This window comes from Artemia franciscana, chromosome 15, assembly GCF_032884065.1.
Source record: "Artemia franciscana chromosome 15, ASM3288406v1, whole genome shotgun sequence".
In the NCBI taxonomy this organism is placed as follows: Eukaryota; Metazoa; Arthropoda; class Branchiopoda; order Anostraca; family Artemiidae; genus Artemia; species Artemia franciscana.
In genome coordinates, this window is record NC_088877.1 from 14272194 (window position 1) to 14293473 (window position 21280).

General features: G+C 31.2%; 1 protein-coding gene and 1 long non-coding RNA gene across 3 annotated transcripts in view; one reads left to right on the plus strand and one right to left on the minus strand.

Annotated features, from left to right (window-relative positions):
- Window positions 1-21280, minus strand: part of LOC136036085 (SCY1-like protein 2) — a 258908-nt gene that overhangs the window by 15644 nt on the left and 221984 nt on the right. For both annotated transcript variants that reach the window (XM_065718074.1, XM_065718075.1), the window contains exons 13-14: window positions 19518-19705; window positions 5308-5552 (exon numbers count right to left, since the gene is read on the minus strand). In XM_065718074.1, the coding sequence (XP_065574146.1) occupies window positions 5308-5552; window positions 19518-19705 (433 nt within the window). The remainder of the gene's footprint in view (window positions 1-5307; window positions 5553-19517; window positions 19706-21280) is intronic.
- Window positions 9273-10727, plus strand: LOC136036088 (uncharacterized). Its single transcript, XR_010619632.1, has 3 exons — window positions 9273-9535; window positions 10065-10203; window positions 10558-10727. It is a non-coding gene; the product is annotated as an uncharacterized LOC136036088 (long non-coding RNA).

Here is a 21280-nt window from a genome sequence, read left to right on the forward strand (position 1 = left end):
ACAGCTGCAGCCAGCGTCTCGGTTGAGCGCTTACTAGGTACCATCACAACCCAGCTTCTGCTGTGTGGCTTAGATTTCAGAGTCACGATCCCGTCGTGACCATCAGTGCTGCAACAAGTACTCCAAATTTTTACTTAAGTATCAAGTATTAAGTACTCATTGTTTTTTTACTTAAATGTCAAGTAATAAGTACTTTCCAAATTCTTACTTAAGTATCAAATATCAAGTACTTGCCAAAATTGTACTTAAGTATTACTTCAAGTACTACTTCAAGTATCTATATATATATATATATATATATATATATATATATATATATATATATATATATATATATATATATATATATATATATATATATATATATATATATATATATAAGTAGATAATAAAGTATATAGTCTTTTTACATGAATTATCACTGGAAGACCGAATCTGAGAAGGCACGTCTATTAAACCAACTCGAGCAATTATTTTTCTGTTTTGGTGCCATCTAGGAAGCCGGAGGAGGAATTTGCAATATCTGAAATAAGCCGCACGTAGAGTATGGGGATTTTTTTTACGAAACAGATGAGCCATGCCTGATAAAAACAAAAACACAGGGGCGCAATAAGTGTTATAAATCATGCACAAACCGTTGCGGTAGTAACGGCTTTTGTTTGAGGATATTTTTCCGTAAGCGACGCGTAGGTTTTTCACGGCTTGATTCACTAGGGATGAAAAGGTAGTGGAAAGTGCTGGACCGAAATACAGACTAAGCCAACTAACTAAAGAAGAACATGGTAGAATTGCAGTCCCAGCAACGAATGGAGCAACCACATAAGAGCTATTAAAACAAATAAACTCGCATTTAGACGCATTAACTGACGGTCCAATCTTAGATAGTTCATTGGTTAATATAGTATAATCATAAAGCAATCCACGGCGAGTCCGGGCAACAAGAAGAACGTCATCTGCATATGCAACAGAAGACAAACCAATATTACCGTAAGAAACAGAACTTTTAAGGGGACGCAGGAACGATGTAAGCACACATTTAAATATACTAGAAGACAATACGGCAGAAGTTGCAACCTATCTATTTCTAGCAGCAGTTTTCACACCATGAAGTGGCAAAAACCATGAGACTAAGTCGAAAATCTTTTGAGAAAAAAGGAATAAAGTAAGAGCTAAGAGCTCATTTGGCACTTGTGACGAGGTCAGAAGAGCCAAGAGCTCATATGGCATGAGCTCTATCAAAATTATAAGAATCAATAGATTAATTTAAAAGAAAAATCTGAGGTTTAATGCTGGTCGGCATTTAAAATAAGAGCTCTGAGACACAAGGTCCTTTTAAATATCAAAATTCATTAAGATCCAATCACCCACTCACAAGTTAAAAATACCTCATTTTTCTAATTTTTCCTCTCCCTTCAGCCCCCCTAGATGGTTGAATTGGGGAAATCAACTTTATCAAGTCAATTTGTGCAGGTCCCTGACACGCCTACCAATTTTATTGTCCTAGCACGTCCAGAAGTACCGAACTCGCCGAAGCACTGGACCCCCTAACTACCCCAAAGAGAGTGGATCCAGTCCGGTTTCGTCAATCACGTATCTACGACATTTGCTTATTCTAACCACCAAGTTTCATCCCGATCTCTCCAATCTAAGCGTTTTCCAAGATTTCCGGTTTCCCCCTCCAACTCTCCCCCAATGTCACCAGAACTGGTCGGGGTTTAAAATAAGAGATCTGAGACATGAGTTACATGGCTACCTAAGACGCTGTAAAATCCGTCTGTCCGTCTGTGTAATCACGTATAGGGGGGGAAACGTTGGTTGGATTTGGATGCAAATTTTGATGGCCAGATTTAGTGACAGGGATCATGAGATACATGAAGTTGAAAGATGAAGACCCTAGCTCAAATAAAACAGAGGGGAGAGGGCTTTACCTGCTAAAAACAGTTTTTCGTTTAATTCAGAGGAACTTGAGAATGGAGTGATGGATCTGAATGAAAATCGAACCAAAGAGGCCCAAGACCATGAAACATATCAATTTCTGAGATAAAGACCCTAGCTTAAATATAACAAGGAGGAGTGGGTTTTAATTCCTGAAAAATTTAAGTTTTCTGTTTAATTTAGTATAACTTGCAAATGGAGTAACGGATCCGAATCTAAACTAGACCAAAGATGCCTAAGATCAGGGCTCATATCAAGTTCCGGTATCACAAACCCTATCTCAAATAGGGCGAGAGGGAGAGGGTCTCAAGTCTTAAGAAAGTTGAGTTTTCCTTTAATTTAGTTGGGCCTATAACTTATGAATGGAGTGACAAATCTGAAGTCAGACTCGTCTGAATACCTGAATTTGCTGATATGAATTTGACAAAATACCACTGCATTGGATCCTGCTAGAATTACCTAGACTCTTGTTTATTGCAGACAACATTTAGATGGGCAAAGATTCATAGCTTCAGTAGTTTTACCAATAATATGGTCCTGAAGATGATGAAATGGTAGAAATCTGGTTCAGTTGACGAGATGACAAAACTTAAACATTAATGGTAGAAATATAAGCCCAAATGGACTATAGCATGCAACATTTAGCACAAAACAAGGGATTTTAGCTCACTGTCGACCAGTGAACTGCGAAATAATTTCAATTTTCTTTGTTATATAACTTTTAAACAAAAATTAAACCAAGTGTTAATAATACTATAATTTTTTTTGTCAAAGACAAATACCTTATTTCGTATCCAAAAATAGGGCATGGAGGTATATCTGAGTTTACTCTAAATCTAAAGGGTGATGTTTTCTTGTACATTGCCAAAGCACAGACACACAAAAGCTATATCTGAGTTGGCTCTAAATCTAAAGGTGATGTTTTCTTGTACATTGCCGAAGCACACACACACAAAATTTTCGTGTCAAAGGTAAATTATTTGAAAAACAAGTACATTAAAAGTATCTGAAGTAATAAGTATTTCGTAATCTTACTCAAGTATCAAGTAATAAGTACACCCTAGAGTTTTTACTTAAGTACAAGTACAAGTACAAGTAATGGAAAATTTTACTTAAGTAGTACTTCAAGTAAGTGACAGCACTGGTGACCATCCAATGTTTCGAGCTTCTTCATGCGAAGGATAGGGTCACTGAGCTCCGGGGTGGGTTCCTTACAACGGCAGTGTAGGTTGGTTTTTTCATATTTGGAGTAGGGGCTTCAAGCTTAGACTGTCCCTCAGTAGCCTTGGACGCAATTACACGCAGCTGTTCAAGACAAGAGTTCACCTTGGCACTGAGGGTACTGAAGGCATCAACAGGGATGATTGTCACTTCGCTGGGACATTTGATAACAAAGTCCGGAAGCTTCATGTTCTGGGAATCGCACTTTACAAGCGAAGAAACAATGTCCGAAACACAGTTCAATGCAGCATTGGCTCCTACGTGCTTCAATGGGACTTCATTCGAAAAAAGCTTAAAAAAAAGCAATTTACGGGTCTCATAAAGAGACGAAGACTCGAAGAAATCGGCCATATACTGTTTTATCATATAGGGCGAAACTCCTTTAGCATGATTTTTCTGTACAAAGCACAGGATAGGATTGTAGAAAAGTTCATCTTCGCACCAATTACCAGTTCCCATTTTCTCTAGATTGAAGGTTCACTTGCGAAAGAAGTAAGGAAGCGTTGGAGGCTGTCTACCTTTCCCCGCAATTTAAGGAACAAGCCCAGCGGGTACCACGGCTCTTGGAAATAGCTCTCCCCCACACTTCTGCTTAAGTTTTTCCTTTCGCCTTTATCATAGGGTAATTGCCTATAATGTCGGAAATTATAATTATTTTAGCAAATTCTAAATCCTGACCTATATCATATATAGGTCATGAAAATATTAATAAGAGAATTCAAAGTTCCCAAGGGAATTTTCACTCAAGTTTCAAAATAATCCGCTCATTATAATTCTTTGGTCACTGAATTAATTATTATGAAAATATTGGCTGTGGGCACAGGAAAATATTGGGTCTGGTAGTGACAATAATCCTTTACCAATTATTAGTGATATGCTCAATCCAAAAAGAGGTCCTCACACCTTGAACTCGTGAATCAATACTGAATAACGCTGAGTAACGCGGCTATTTAATACTTACTATAACTTACACAGTACGATTAACGTCGGTTCTTTGGTGTTCTGAGAGGATCTCTTTTGGATCTAAAGTCAGATTGGCAACTTGCTAACCTATACAAAAATACTAAAGGTACTTAAAATAAGGTACCGGTTGCAAATTTGGGTGCACAAGAAAATCAATAAAGTAAATTAGTTGCCATAATAATAGATCCATGTATACAGGGTACTAACCAGATCCTTACTCTCTAGAACGGTTAGCTGGGATACGGAAGTCAATAGTAAATGGAAGAAAAAAGAGCATAAATCTTCGTGGACGTATCCGCTAAATACTTTTCACCCCCCCCGCTTCTAGCAGCCAGAAATGTGAAGTCATAAGAGTTAACATTCATTTTTCCCAGAAAGTGAAAATGGCTGCTGTATATTATAATGAAAAGAGAAATCACCAGTGCAACAGCACAAACACATAATAAAAAGACAGAAGGAGAAAAGGAAGACTGTTTTCATACATTAGTGATTAATATAGATCAGCACTTGAATGAGGCCTTAACCTTACTCATCCATACAATCACATAGGTCAAGCAGCATAACCATACACAATCAACCATAAAGAATAATCCATGGACAGGTAGTCTTATCGTCAGTAAGTATAAGTCGTCATTTACCGAACATTAAAAAAAAGACAAATAATCCAGAGTCAACAACCCAACACAAGGGCTCATCAGGAGAATACACACTTGTCTATAGGGTTTTGGCACTTTAAATTCTCTGCCCAGGCAAGTGGCGTGCCTACCATAAATTCCCTATGGTATCCCCGTTCTATCACCTAGTCGATTTTACTTATTGTTTAAAAAGAGTACGCAAGTATATTAGATGGTCTCTAATAGTACTAGACAGTTCTTAATTCCAATAATGACTGATCACCCAAACTACCTATGATACTCAGTAAACACGCTTCTACAAAAACATGACCACTGGAAAAGAATGCTTAATATATTCTGTTTCATTTTGGGCACATTGTTTTTATGTCTTACCCCTTAGAATAGGCCTTAGAATCTTTAGCCAGATAAACCATCTTTTATAAGTGCCACATAGTATAGAAATCCCTTCTGAATTCCCTCCCTGATTTGGAAATACTTTTTCACACCATCAAGTGTACGTTTACTATCAATTCAGAGCTCCCTGTTAATAGTAATTAAATTGACCCAAACTTACAATAGCTGGAATAGAAGAGAAAAGAGTAGACGTCGTTGATGGTCTTCTATCATTTCCAACACTAGAGTGTCTTCTCTCTGGTAGTGCATTGATGCTCAGACAAGAAGAAGGGGAAAGGGTTGATCCAGAAATATTTGATCGACCGTTTTTCTGCCCAGGGGTAAGAGAATTGTCAGATAAACGTCGCAAGGAAGAAGTAGCTGGTGGCGAAACTCGAAGCGAAGAGGAATCAGGAGAAGATGGCCCTAAAAAGATATTCAGAGGATAAAAAAGGAATCCCTCACACAACAGAAAAATTGTAAAATCCCCATGACAATAAAGCTAAGCCCTATTTTCCTGCTGCGTGAAAAAGAGGAAAAAAAAGCTGAGACGCAGTTTTAGATGTTAAAATAACAAAGCATTTAACCTCGAAAGATTAAGAATACTTCGTTAACTACACGTACTATTTTGGGCCATAAAGAAAGTCGTTAAAGATTACATCATTAAGGTTAGCCGATCCTATGGTTATAACCGAATCTGAGAGAATTATTGTCTTAAGAATGACATCGTTTGCATCCATCAAATGTTTTAGACTTGAACTTTAAAATGTTCTATACAGTAAAACCAGTATAATGTATAATGGAAATAGAACTTTTGTAAAGAAGAGAGAAAGAAATAGAGGGTATTAATTAAAAATATTGAAAAAAATGACAAGATAGAAGTAGGATTAATTTCAGCTTTAATTTTTGTCAGCCTTAATTTTAATTTGAGCTTCATTTTTGCTTGTGAAACAATGGAAAAAGAGGCTGATCGGTCCACAGCGCTATTGTCAATTTTACCTTCATGTAAAAGATACTATTGCCTTGATGTTTATCTTTATGTCTTAAGTGATCTATATTTTGTCTCAAATTAATCATGAAACAATCATCATTGATTGGCAGCACGAACAAAAGGTGAAGGGGGGAGGGTGCGAGAGTAAATGTCAGCCTATAAAAGTTCCAGAATTTCCCAACTTGTTCTGATAATTCAATTCTTTTTTTCAAATATTTTTTTCAATTCTTTCAGTTAAATTTTCTCAATTCAACTCTTTTTTTTATTTCCGTGAACGTGCCTGGATGCACAGAATAGGTTCTTCCCCAAATTAGCAATTGAATTTATGAAAAAAGTAATACTATGCGGCCATAGCTTAGTATATAAGGAATTAGATGTGAGTTTTATAAGCCTAGTCTCACCGAATCGATCTCAAGAAGTGGTAAACTGGTGGGTGGCAGTCTTATTTGAGGGTTTAGCATAAGAGCGAATCAAGCTTAAAAAAAAAAATCCTGTACATAGCTGAACCTCCAAATTTGTTATCTCGCTCATGAACTAAGTTATAAATCATACATTGGTTAAAATGTTTTAGAGCCTGCTTAAGACCTAAAGATTTTTTTTTTTTTATAACGATAAAACATATTAACGAAAAAAAAAATCTAAAAGACTTTGTGCCAAATATAAATGGGACATGTTACACCTTTTAAAAAAGGTATTTGACTGATTTTAAACGTTTATCTCAAGCAGAAAGCAAGAAACACAGTTACATTTTAACAATTTTTTAAATTCGAGCACGTTTGCAAATATTTTATTCAACTAACAAAGTCCGTATAACAGTTATAACGTATAACACTATCAATACAACTGGTTGAAAATTAGAATCAACTTTCCAGTAAAAATTCCGGATTTACAGCCAGTTTCTTTAAGTGTGCACATATTCGACGTAGTAGAATTTATGGTCTGAGCTTTTGTACCACCTGAACAGCAGGCTAAAAATTTGCCGTGACAAGAATAAACATTTTTGATAAAATAAAACTTGGAACAGATATCTCAGTAAAAAAGGAGCAAGCGAAACCAATATGTACCGGAGAATTTGATTTTACGAAAATATTTCCCAATGTATCGCATTGTAACAAGACCTATAAAGTGTACCAAAAACGGCAAAATTGTACTGCGTTGGCAACAATGCTGGTTTCTGCTCTCTTTGGTCGTTGGTTTCCGCCCTCTTAGTATAGTTTGGGCCTGTGCTTCTTCTTTAACCCAAAAATTACCGTACTTATCACAAAAAAGTTAGTTTTGTTAATTGCCTATACAAGATGAAGAACGAGAACAAGATGTTCAATTTTCGTCGCTTTGCGTTCGGAGCGTTGTTCTCAAAAACGGATTTTCTACACTAATTCTACTTTAATAATGAGCCCACCCATTGTCGTATCTGCATTAGCTGAAGTTTCATAGAAAATTTCGGCCAAATTTGGCAAAAAGGTATTAAAGAAAAAAATTGAAATATTTTCTAGCACCATTGTCTAGATTTGCGCTGGAAGATTTATTTAGGAGACTTTAGAAGAGATTAGGAGATGTGTGGATAATTTGAGTTGATTCAGCACAAATTACTATCGAAGTACTAAACTTGAAACAAATATTAACGTGTAAACGCCAGGTTTCATTTTCTAAATCTGATTTCGATTTCGAAATTCGAAATCTTTTGAATTTCATTTCAAATCATTAGGCTAGTTTTCGTGAAGTGAAAGGGTTGTGTAGTTGCTTTCACTCTCGAGAACTTGAAAGTTTCCAAGACCTCGCAATCTTTCTATAGTAAACTTAAAAATAAATTTGTAAAAGAGATTATATACCATTCTGACGGAGAAAACAAAATTAAAACCCGGGAATTACGTGAGGACATTCCGACTGCTTCTAAACGAAGAGGAAAACAAAACTCTTATATACATTAAACAAGTAAAACCAAACAAATAAAAACAACAAAGATTGCAGCAATAGTTGTAATAGTAGTGGTAGCAGTGTCGTTAGTAAAAGTATGCACATAACACCTTTGGCCTCGCCTCAGAACACGCTAGAAAATTCCTGTTAGAACCTGCATGCACATTTTTAATTTAGTTCAACACTGTCTCAGCATTCTTTGAAATTTTCACCTTACTACTTTTAGCTTTGGTAGCAATATTAGTGGAAAAAGTAGTAATAATAGTAGTAATAGCAGTATTAGTAATAGAAGAAGTAGTACTAGTAGTATACACATATTTAAAAATATGTGAAATAAGCCATGGAGCGGTAAGCCGTTCATAAGATATTGCTCGAACACACTTTTATAATCTGTATGCACAGAGTACTTTCGCTCAATGTTTTCTCAAATTGTCACGTCAATATCTTCAGCCAAAGTAGCAGTCGCAAAAGAATTAGTAGTTGTAGTAGCAGTAGCAGAGTAGAAGTAGTAGTAGTAGCAGTAGAAGCAGCAGTAGTAGTAGTAGCAGTAGCATTAATACAAGTAGGAGTAGTGTACCATGCAAATATTACCTTTTTGGTCAATTGACCATCCCGTCATCATTCCCTGAGAGTTTCAACTTAACACACTTAGCTATTCCTGAGCTACACCACTTTGACAACCTGTATAACATACCTTGTTTTGATTTAGTTCAGAACTTCCCTTAATATTCTCTGAAAGCTTCACCTGAATTTCCTTGGTCTTTTTGATCAGTGGAGGTCAGTAGTATAGGCCCTAACAGTTACTGCGACAAGGATAGGCAATTCAAGCCCCTCCCCCTCCCTAGCCCGATCCTCCAATCAACTGTCTTCTAGATGCAAGTGACGCAACATTGCGATGTCGCAAAGGTAGGTATTTACGAACCTGTATAGGCCCTAACAGTTACTGCGACAAGGATAGGCAATTCAAGCCCCTCCCCCTCCCCACCTCGATCCTCCAATCAACTGTCTTCTAGATGCAAGTGACGCAACATTGCGATGTCGCAAAGGTAGGTATTTACGAACCTGGTGGTTATTACACAATATAGTCTAGGCTAGAAAATTTATGAATTTTAATTCTTTCAAAAATATTTCTAAGAGTAGGTCTAGGTTTTTTCTAGCTTCCAATATGGCATAAGTAGTTTGGAGGTGTAATTAAGCCTATACTAAATGATCCTCCATTCTCTACCCCTTTTCCCCATATTACTCTTAATTTCTTATTAGCGTATTCTTAATTAAAGACATGGAAAAATTACGTGTGACCCGATACAATTTTAAATTAAACTAGATTCTCCGCAGCTAGCGGTCAATCCCGACAATGCTTAATTGTAGTTCATAGGTTTGTTACAAAAGCTTGCAACCAAAACGTTGTTCATACGTTGGGTTTATTGTGAAATGTGAGCTTGCAAAAATTTTGTATTAGACTGGATACGAACACACACCTTTGGATAGATTGCATTCAAAAGAGGTAAGTTTTTTTAAATTATGTTTTCTAGTATAGGTAAGTTTTAAAAAATTATACTGTACTTCAACTAGTACCTGTAGTTAAAGACATGCAAAGTCTGAATAGAGAAATCTACCTAGGCTAGATACAATTTGGACTATATTTTCTAGATTGGACTGTCATATCCAACTTTTCCTACCGGACTTGGGTTTGATCCTCCACCGAAAAAGTACGTAAAAGGTCCAGTTTTCAACCACTTATGTTTATACTTTGTTGTCTCAAATGTCTAACTTTCTATAAACACATTTTTCAGTTTTAAAATTTTTTATTGAACCAAGCTGATCGATACAAAAATTTAATAAGAAAGCGATACTTGTTCACAATGTTTTAAAATCAACATTAAAGAATTTCACAATAATATTCTCACTTAAAAAATCATTCACAACGAAATAGGTGTAAAAATATTAACAATACTTTGAAAAGAATAATCACTATTTCAAATTTGTCTACAAATTGTCCAATATTTTTCCATACAAAATTATTTCTTCTGTAGGTGTCAAAAACCTCAATCGTCTTCCGGGACATCACTAGTAAACCAACCCAATGGCCAAAAAGCAGCCTAGATGGGCTGGTATTCACCACGATGATTGTCGGAAAGCTGGTAAATGTAAGACGATCAAGAAAGTCGGAAGGTAAGCAGAAACTTTTGTATTGTTTAGCAACAATGTCCTTTTTTAAAACAGCTAGCACTTGATCTGTATTCATGGTGCAATTGGGAGAAATACAGTACCTGAATTGTCATTTTCCAAAAATGTCTATTGAAATCCGATAATTATAAGGCTAACAGACGCATCTGTAGCTTGTGAAAAAGTAACAGTTTCTCAAACTTTTCGGTTTTAATGATCTTATTTTATTTTGGCTTTAAAATTTCTGTTATAAATTTTTATTTAAAAGTTTTGGTTTAGCAGCTTTAGTTTTAAGGTCTTACCTTATAATATTACCTAATAATATTTTCAAAATTTGAATTTTAAACTTTTAATTTAAAGCTAGTAATACGGGACCCAGAGATCGAATCATGCTGCAACAATGCACTGCAGGGACAATGCAGGGACCTTACTAGTCAAGAAGCGTCGTTAATCTGATACAATACAATACAATTTAAAGGTAGTTTTTGAAATTTTAGTTTTAAATTGTCAGTTTTAAAGTTTTAAAGTTTTTATTTAAAGTTCCAGTTCGAAAGTTTAGCTTTGAATTATCAGTCTTAAGACCTAGGTTTCTTTTTCTCTTAATTTAAGTGGTAGTTTAAAAAAAAATTAATATAGTTTTACACTTAAAGTTTTAGTTTTAAAAGTTTAGAGATAGAGTTTGGTTTCAAATTATCAGATTTAGAGTTTAGATCTTAATTCTTTTGTTTTAGAAGTTTTAGTTATAAATTTTAGATTTTAAGGTTTTAGCTTCAAAAGTTTTTTTTTCTACGGTTTTACTTTTAAAGTTTTAGATTTATTACTTTAAGTTTTAAAAATTGTTAGGTTCAAAGTAATAGTTCTAAAAAGTTTTGATTTTTGGGTTTTCGTTTTAAAGTCTAAGCTTTAATATTTTACTTTTATAGTTCTTAAGCATTAATTTTAAACTATTTATTATTTTGAAGTTTTAGTTTTAAAGTTAAATCAATTTTGTTTTAGTTTTATAGTTTTTGGGTTCAAATTATCAGTTCTAAGGTTTAGGTCTTAATTTCTTTTTTTAAGCTTTAGCTTTGAAAGTTTTTTCCAGAAGTTTCGGTGTAAAAAGTTTAGTTTCAAAAGTTTTAAAATATTAGTTTTAATTTTAAAATTTTTAATATATTTTTCTAGATTTAATATTCGTTATATTTTTTCAGCTTGAGTTTTAAAAGTTTTTCGTTTTAAGGTTTTACCTTTAAAGTTTCAGTCTAAATGTTTTCATTTTTTTTCTAGCTTAAAAATATTTGTTAAAAACTTTATTTTTAAATTTTGGGTTGCAGTTTTAGTTTTAAAGTTAAATCAATTTTTTTTTAGTTTTATAGTTTTTGGGTTCAAATTATCAGTTCTAAGGTTTAGGTCTTATTTTTTTTTAAGCTTTAGCTTTGAAAGTTTTTTCCAGAAGTTTCGGTGTAAAAAGTTTAGTTTTAAAAGTTTTAAAATATTAGTTTTAATTTTAAAATTTTTAATATATTTTTCTAGATTTAATATTCGTTATATTTTTTCAGCTTGAGTTTTAAAAGTTTTATTTTTAAAGCAATAGTTCTTAACAGTTTTTCGTTTTAAGGTTTTACCTTTAAAGTTTCAGTCTAAATGTTTTCATTTTTTTTCTAGCTTAAAAATATTTGTTAAAAACTTTATTTTTAAATTTTGGGTTGCAGTTTTAGTTTTAAGTTTTTGGCTGCAGTTTTTTTTTCGCTTTAAAATTCAGTTTTAAAATTTTTATTCCAAAGTTTGAATTTTAAAGTTAGTTTTAGAAGTTTTGGGTTTACAAGTTTTAATTTTGAAAGATCTTTTTTTTTTTTAGTTTTGAAATTTTACTCCTAAGCTTTTATTTGAAGCTTCAGTTTTTAAATTTTAATTCAAAAAATTTTAGTTTTAGAGTAGTAATAGTCTTAAAAAGTGTTTTTGAGGGTTGGAAGGTTTTATTTTTAAAGTTTTAGTCTTATAATTTATTTTTAGGGCACTAAGGTTTTGCTTTTAAAATTTTAGTTTTAACAGTTCTAGTTTTAAACTTATTTTTAAAGGTTTTAGTTTTAAAAGCATTGGTTTTAAGGTTTTATTCAAAAAGTCTTTAAATTCAAATTATCACTTTTAAAGTTTAGGTCTTATATTATTCTGTTTTATAAGGTTTAGCTTTGAAAGCTTTTCCAAAATTTTCAGATTTAAAGTTTAAATCTTAATTTTTTTTTTATTTTGAAAGTTTCAGTTTTAAAGAATTTTATTTTAAAGTTTATAGTTTTAATGATTTTAGTTTTAATGTTTAGATTTTAGTTTTTTTTTTCTCAAATTTTAAGTTTTAGCTTTAAAAGTTTTCTTTTCTAAGGTTTTATTTTTGAAGTTTTAAACTTAAAGGGTTAGTTTTAAAAGTTTTCAGTTTTAAAGTAATAGTTTTAGAAAGTTTTTGGTTTTGAGGTTTTCGTGTTAGAGTCTAAGATATAATATTTTAATTTTTCAGTTCTTAAGTATTAGTTTTATACTTTGATTCTGAAGTTTTAGTTTTAAAGTTTAGTTTAAAAATTTTAGTTTAAAGTTATAATTTAGAGGTTTTTGTTTAAAAGTATTGGTTTTAAGGTTTTATTCACAAGGTTTTTATATTTTAATTATCAGTTTTAAAGTTTAGGTCTCATTTTTTTTCATTTTACAAGTTTAAGCTTTGAAAGATTTTCAAAAAAGTTCAGTAGATGAAGTTTGGTTTTAAAAGTTTTAAATTATCATTTTTAAAGTTAAGGCCTTAAATTTAGTTTTAATTTCAAAATTTTTATTTTATTTTTGTAGATTTAATATTCGTTATGTTTTTTAACTTCAAGTTTTTAAGCTTTATTTTTAAAGCAATAGTTCATAAAAGTTTTCAGTTTTAAAGCTTTACCTTTAAAGTTTTAGTCATAATGTTTTTTTTTCTGGATTTAAATTTTGTGCTAAAAACTTTTAATTTGAAGGTTCGGTTTGAAGTTTTACTTCCTAGGTTTTACCTGTAATTTTTTTGCTTTAAATTTTAAGTTTAAATTTTAAAGTTAGTTTTTAGAAGTTTAAATTTCATTTTGTCAGTTTTATAGTTCATGTCTTTAATTTCTTTTTAATTTAAAAGTTTTAGTCTTGAAAGCTCTTTTTTTTAGTTTTGAGTTTTTAAATTCCAGTTTAAAAATTTTTAGTTTTAGAGCAATAATCTTAAAAAGTTTTTGGAAGATTTTAAGATTTTAATTTTAATGTCTTACAGTTTCAGTTTTAAACTTTTGTTTTGAAGCTTTAGTTTGAAGTTTTCATTTTAAAGTCTTAGTGTTAATATTTTGTATTATAATTTTAGTTTAAACGTCTTAGCCTTAAAAACGTTTCAATCACAAAAAATTTGGTGAAGATTCCCACAAAGTGAATAATTCTAATAAAACATAAAATAGTCAATTTAGGTTAGTTTCAAGGTTTAAACCGTTTAAGTTAGGCTAGTTTACGACAGGTTGACGCGGCATGCCACGTCAACCTGTCGTAAACTAACCTAACTTAAAGGGTTTAAACCTTGAAACTAACCTAAATTGACTATTTTATGTTTTATTAGAATTATTCACTTTGTAGGAATCTTCACCAAATTTTTTGTGATTGAAACGTTTTTAAGGCTAAGACGTTTAAACTAAAATTATAATACAAAATATTAACACTAAGACTTTAAAATGAAAACTTCAAACTAAAGCTTCAAAACAAAAGTTTAAAACTGAAACTGTAAGACATTAAAATTAAAATCTTAAAATCTTCCAAAAACTTTTTAAGATTATTGCTCTAAAACTAAAAATTTTTAAACTGGAATTTAAAAACTCAAAACTAAAAAAAAGAGCTTTCAAGACTAAAACTTTTAATTTAAAAAGAAATTAAAGACATGAACTATAAAACTGACAAAATGAAATTTAAACTTCTAAAAACTAACTTTAAAATTTAAACTTAAAATTTAAAGCAAAAAAATTACAGGTAAAACCTAGGAAGTAAAACTTCAAACCGAACCTTCAAATTAAAAGTTTTTAGCACAAAATTTAAATCCAGAAAAAAAAACATTATGACTAAAACTTTAAAGGTAAAGCTTTAAAACTGAAAACTTTTATGAACTATTGCTTTAAAAATAAAGCTTAAAAACTTGAAGTTAAAAAACATAACGAATATTAAATCTACAAAAATAAAATAAAAATTTTGAAATTAAAACTAAATTTAAGGCCTTAACTTTAAAAATGATAATTTAAAACTTTTAAAATCAAACTTCATCTACTGAACTTTTTTGAAAATCTTTCAAAGCTTAAACTTGTAAAATGAAAAAAAATGAGACCTAAACTTTAAAACTGATAATTAAAATATAAAAACCTTGTGAATAAAACCTTAAAACCAATACTTTTAAACAAAAACCTCTAAATTATAACTTTAAACTAAAATTTTTAAACTAAACTTTAAAACTAAAACTTCAGAATCAAAGTATAAAACTAATACTTAAGAACTGAAAAATTAAAATATTATATCTTAGACTCTAACACGAAAACCTCAAAACCAAAAACTTTCTAAAACTATTACTTTAAAACTGAAAACTTTTAAAACTAACCCTTTAAGTTTAAAACTTCAAAAATAAAACCTTAGAAAAGAAAACTTTTAAAGCTAAAACTTAAAATTTGAGAAAAAAAAAAAACTAAAATCTAAACATTAAAACTAAAATCATTAAAACTATAAACTTTAAAATAAAATTCTTTAAAACTGAAACTTTCAAAATAAAAAAAAAAATTAAGATTTAAACTTTAAATCTGAAAATTTTGGAAAAGCTTTCAAAGCTAAACCTTATAAAACAGAATAATATAAGACCTAAACTTTAAAAGTGATAATTTGAATTTAAAGACTTTTTGAATAAAACCTTAAAACCAATGCTTTTAAAACTAAAACCTTTAAAAATAAGTTTAAAACTAGAACTGTTAAAACTAAAATTTTAAAAGCAAAACCTTAGTGCCCTAAAAATAAATTATAAGACTAAAACTTTAAAAATAAAACCTTCCAACCCTCAAAAACACTTTTTAAGACTATTACTACTCTAAAACTAAAATTTTTTGAATTAAAATTTAAAAACTGAAGCTTCAAATAAAAGCTTATGAGTAAAATTTCAAAACTAAAAAAAAATAAGATCTTTCAAAATTAAAACTTGTAAACCCAAAACTTCTAAAACTAACTTTAAAATTCAAACTTTGGAATAAAAATTTTAAAACTGAAAATTTAAAGCGAAAAAAAAACTGCAGCCAAAAACTTAAAACTAAAACTGCAACCCAAAATTTAAAAATAAAGTTTTTAACAAATATTTTTAAGCTAGAAAAAAAATGAAAACATTTAGACTGAAACTTTAAAGGTAAAACCTTAAAACGAAAAACTTTTAAGAACTATTGCTTTAAAAATAAAACTTTTAAAACTCAAGCTGAAAAAATATAACGAATATTAAATCTAGAAAAATATATTAAAAATTTTAAAATTAAAACTAATATTTTAAAACTTTTAAAACTAAACTTTTTACACCGAAACTTCTGGAAAAAACTTTCAAAGCTAAAGCTTAAAAAAAAATAAGACCTAAACCTTAGAACTGATAATTTGAACCCAAAAACTATAAAACTAAAAAAAAATTGATTTAACTTTAAAACTAAAACTGCAACCCAAAATTTAAAAATAAAGTTTTTAACAAATATTTTTAAGCTAGAAAAAAAATGAAAACATTTAGACTGAAACTTTAAAGGTAAAACCTTAAAACGAAAAACTTTTAAAACTCAAGCTGAAAAAATATAACGAATATTAAATCTAGAAAAATATATTAAAAATTTTAAAATTAAAACTAATATTTTAAAACTTTTGAAACTAAACTTTTTACACCGAAACTTCTGGAAAAAACTTTCAAAGCTAAAGCTTAAAAAAAGAAATTAAGACCTAAACCTTAGAACTGATAATTTGAACCCAAAAACTATAAAACTAAAACAAAATTGATTTAACTTTAAAACTAAAACTTCAAAATAATAAATAGTTTAAAATTAATGCTTAAGAACTATAAAAGTAAAATATTAAAGCTTAGACTTTAAAACGAAAACCCAAAAATCAAAACTTTTTAGAACTATTACTTTGAACCTAACAATTTTTAAAACTTAAAGTAATAAATCTAAAACTTTAAAAGTAAAACCGTAGAAAAAAAAACTTTTGAAGCTAAAATCTTATAATCTAAAATTTATAACTAAAACTTCTAAAACAAAAGAATTAAGATCTAAACTCTAAATCTGATAATTTGAAACCAAACTCTATCTCTAAACTTTTAAAACTAAAACTTTAAGTGTAAAACTATATTAATTTTTTTTTTAAACTACCACTTAAATTAAGAGAAAAAGAAACCTAGGTCTTAAGACTGATAATTCAAAGCTAAACTTTCGAACTGGAACTTTAAATAAAAACTTTAAAACTTTAAAACTGACAATTTAAAACTAAAATTTCAAAAACTACCTTTAAATTGTATTGTATTGTATCAGATTAACGACGCTTCTTGACTAGTAAGGTCCCTGCATTGTCCCTGCAGTGCATTGTTGCAGCATGATTCGATCTCTGGGTCCCGTATTACTAGCTTTAAATTAAAAGGTTAAAATTCAAATTTTGAAAATATTATTAAAAAAAAAAACTTCGTAAGACCTTAAAACTAAAGCTGCTAAACCAAAACTTTTAAAATAAAAATTTATAACAGAAATTTTAAAGCCAAAATAAAATAAAATCATTAAAACCGAAAAGTTTGAGAAACTGTTACTTTTTCACAAGCTACAGATGCGTCTGTTAGCCTTATAATTATCGGATTTCAATAGACATTTTTGGAAAATGACAATTCAGGTACTGTATTTCTCCCAATTGCACCATGAATACAGATCAAGTGCTAGCTGTTTTAAAAAAGGACATTGTTGCTAAACAATACAAAAGTTTCTGCTTACCTTCCGACTTTCTTGATCGTCTTACATTTACCAGCTTTCCGACAATCATCGTGGTGAATACCAGCCCATCTAGGCTGCTTTTTGGCCATTGGGTTGGTTTACTAGTGATGTCCCGGAAGACGATTGAGGTTTTTGACACCTACAGAAGAAATAATTTTGTATGGAAAAATATTGGACAATTTGTAGACAAATTTGAAATAGTGATTATTCTTTTCAAAGTATTGTTAATATTTTCACACCTATTTCGTTGTGAATGATTTTTTAAGTGAGAATATTAGTGTGAAATTCTTTAATGTTGATTTTAAAACATTGTGAACAAGTATGGCTTTCTTATTAAATTTTTGTATCGATCAGCTTGGTTCAATAAAAAATTTTAAAACTGAAAAATGTGTTTATAGAAAGTTAGACATTTGAGACAACAAAGTATATAAACATAAGCGGTTGAAAACTGGACCTTTTACGTACTTTTTCGGTGGAGGATCAAACCCAAGTCCGGTAGGAAAAGTTGGATATGACAGTCCAATCTAGAAAATATAGTCCAAATTGTATCTAGCCTAGGTAGATTTCTCTATTCAGACTTTGCATGTCTTTAACTACAGGTACTAGTTGAAGTACAGTATAATTTTCTAAAACTTACCTATACTAGAAAACATAATGTAAAAAAACTTACCTCTTTTGAATGCAATCTATCCATAGGTGTGTGTTCGTATTCAGTCTAATACAAAATTTTTGCAAGCTCACATTTCACAATAAACCCAACGTATGAACAACGTTTTGGTTGCAAGCTTTTGTAACAAACCTATGAACTACAATTAAGCATTGTCGGGATTGACCGCTAGCTGCGGAGAATCTAGTTTAATTTAAAATTGTATCGGGTCACACGTAATTTTTCCATGTCTTTAATTAAGAATACGCTAATAAGAAATTAAGAGTAATATGGGGAAAAGGGGTAGAGAATGGAGGATCATTTAGTATAGGCTTAATTACACCTCCAAACTACTTATGCCATATTGGAAGCTAGAAAAAACCTAGACCTACTCTTAGAAATATTTTTGAAAGAATTAAAATTCATAAATTTTCTAGCCTAGACTATATTGTGTAATAACCACCAGGTTCGTAAATACCTACCTTTGCGACATCGCAATGTTGCGTCACTTGCATTTAGAAGACAGTTGATTGGAGGATCGAGGTGGGGAGGGGGAGGGGTTTGAATTGCCTATCCTTGTCACAGTAACTGTTAGGGCCTATACAGGTTCGTAAATACCTACCTTTGCGACATCGCAATGTTGCGTCACTTGCATCTAGAAGACAGTTGATTGGAGGATCGGGCTGGGGAGGGGGCGGGGCTTGAATTGCCTATCCTTGTCGCAGTAACTGTTAGGGCCTATACTAGAGGTCAAACATGGCCTCTTTCCTAATTATAAATACTATATGTAAACAATGGGAGAATTGAATAACTTGCAGACCTTGCCCCAAGGGCTCAGGAGGGCATCCCCAGAATCCTAGTTTCCGGATCTTTCAACTATGCTGAACAAAATGGCTATCTCAAAATTTTGGTTGGAGATCTTGGGAAATTAATAGGCGTGGAAGGGGGCTGGCTGCCCTTTAACCCCTTTTGCCTCTTAAAAAGGGTACTAAAACTTTCAATTTGTAATTGGATGAGTTCCTTACAAAATTTCTACGACAACTACTTCTATACGAAGTGACTTTGTGAAAAAAAATTGTACCCACAGCGTACTTTACTTAGGCTGAACTATTGCGCTACCTATGATACATCAACCTAATCCACCTCGAACATGAGCCGAGGCCTTTGGAACCAATGGTACAAGTGTTTTATAGCTTATTATTTAAGAATTAACGACGCTTCTTGACTACCATGGTCCCTGCGTCGGCCCTGCAGTGTGAAGTGTGTTTTATAGCTTAGAATTAGATTCCACATTTTAAATTTGATGCTATAAATAAAATGTAATATATGACTTAAAATAAAGTAAAATCGCATTTGTTAAGCAATTCAGCTACGGAACATACTTAATTTTACTTTAATATACTCACAAAAATGGAGAAATCAAAAGTCAATGTTCTGCTTTTCATGCAACTCGCGTAAAATTGACGCTCCGCATGTTTTCCGATTTAAGGACTTCAACCCTGATTTTAAGTTTATTTTCTTAATACCTGAAAGACAATAAACGACAAAATTTCACGTAGAAGTTTTCAGGTAGGAAACATGTATTTATAAATTAAATTCAATATACTTCAGAATATGTTGAATTAAATTCAATATTCAGCTTTTTGTGTAACTTTTTTTTCGAAAAAGGAAAAAAAAAGAACCCATACCTGAGTAATTGTTTTGATTCCTTGCAAAGTTTTCTTCCGAGCACGTCTTTCGATTGTCAATCATAACTGATGGGACATTCATCATCGGTGCTATCATGTTATCAGAGCTTAACTGGTGCTTCAAAGGACGAATTCTCTCAGGGCTTGTTGACGAAAGTGCGTCTAACCGTAAGCGATTTCTTTGATGCCTGAAAACAATAATGGAGATTGCTTTAAAAATTAGTATAATCTTATGTTGTTTTTTTTTCACTTCAAAAATTGCTCCTTTATTTACTTTTTATTTATGAGGGGGAAAAGGTTAAAAAATAAATTAATTAAGAAAAAGAAAAGCTTGTCCTTTTCACAATTACATCTGTCAATATTTGCAAGTAATTTGAGGATATTTGAAAATCATTACATACTGAAACATATTATGAAAATTACGGAAATCTTTATTAAACAGCTGCTTTTCTTTAAATATGAGTCTTTCGAAAGTACTTAAACCGCACTTATCATACTTTTTTCCGTCTTAACCTCGAAGCACTTGATTGAATATTAACTTTATACATTAAAAACGAGATTTTCTAACAAGAAGAGTTAATATTCAAAAGTATAAAAACATGTTTCTTTACTATCGATTTTTCCTAAGATAAAATAAGTTTCTTAGAGGCAAATTTGACAAACTGAAATGGCAAAATGTACCTTGTGCGTCCTCAATACAAAAGAACATGAGCAACCACACGGTATTTTGATCCTTTTCCACCCAGAAGAATGAGGCATTTAAATTGAAATAAGCCATGGATTTTCTCTTTGAATTTTCTCCGCTGAATTTTGAATTTCTCTTATGATGCTTATAGGGTGAGTGTCAAGATGATGTCCAAAAAAATTCATTTTCACTCTTTTCCTTAATGTTAAAGAAATAAAATCAGTCTATTACAAATTTATAAGTTGGGAAAATTAGAGACGGGCTCTGATCCAAATTTGTCCCCCTCCCAAAGATACGGGATTTTGTACTCAATATAATTTACAGTCTCAGTTTTTTCACTGACTTACTTCCTCCAAAATGTCTTGATTTTTATGTTTTCATCCAAACTTTAAGAAAGAAATTGTATGACGGTAGATATACTGCTGCTTTTTGCTGAATCAAATACAGTGGGACGGTTTCTAAGTGATTCTGCATAAAGCCTGTTGCAAAATATGGAACGTTTACTTCACATTAAGGCTCAGAAAACTCCCTCAGAATCTCTCTAATGGACCCAGGCTGGCACTATTAAGGCCTTCTAAAGCCAACTGCTACCTTTAAATAAAAAAGATTAAACATGTTCTCAATGACTGTAATTTGGAATTATATCCCCTCATCTCTATTTGTAGGGTTTCTCCCCTTTTTGTACTGCTCTTTGAGGCCAAAAGGAAATGTAGGTACATTGCTCACTATAGCCTACTTGCATAAAGGAGGACAAATTTTTACATGGACAGTGGAAAAACTGCTTGAAGAAGCTAACGCAAACTTCGTCAGATGGTGAAAATGTATATTTGCAGGGAAATGACCAGACCTTATAAACTGAACAAATGACACTTAATTGCAGAAACCTGATCAGCATTGCAAATCAAGACAATATGCTAAAACGGCTACCTCACTTTTATCAATTGCATTGATCAAAGAAAATGTGGACGAGGGTGTTCAGTGCTGACAATCAGACGCAAAGTGGAGTGCTGTTATCCCAAAAAATTATATTCTTCTCCAATGCAAATTCAGCACACAGTAACTGCCACTTAAACCTCAA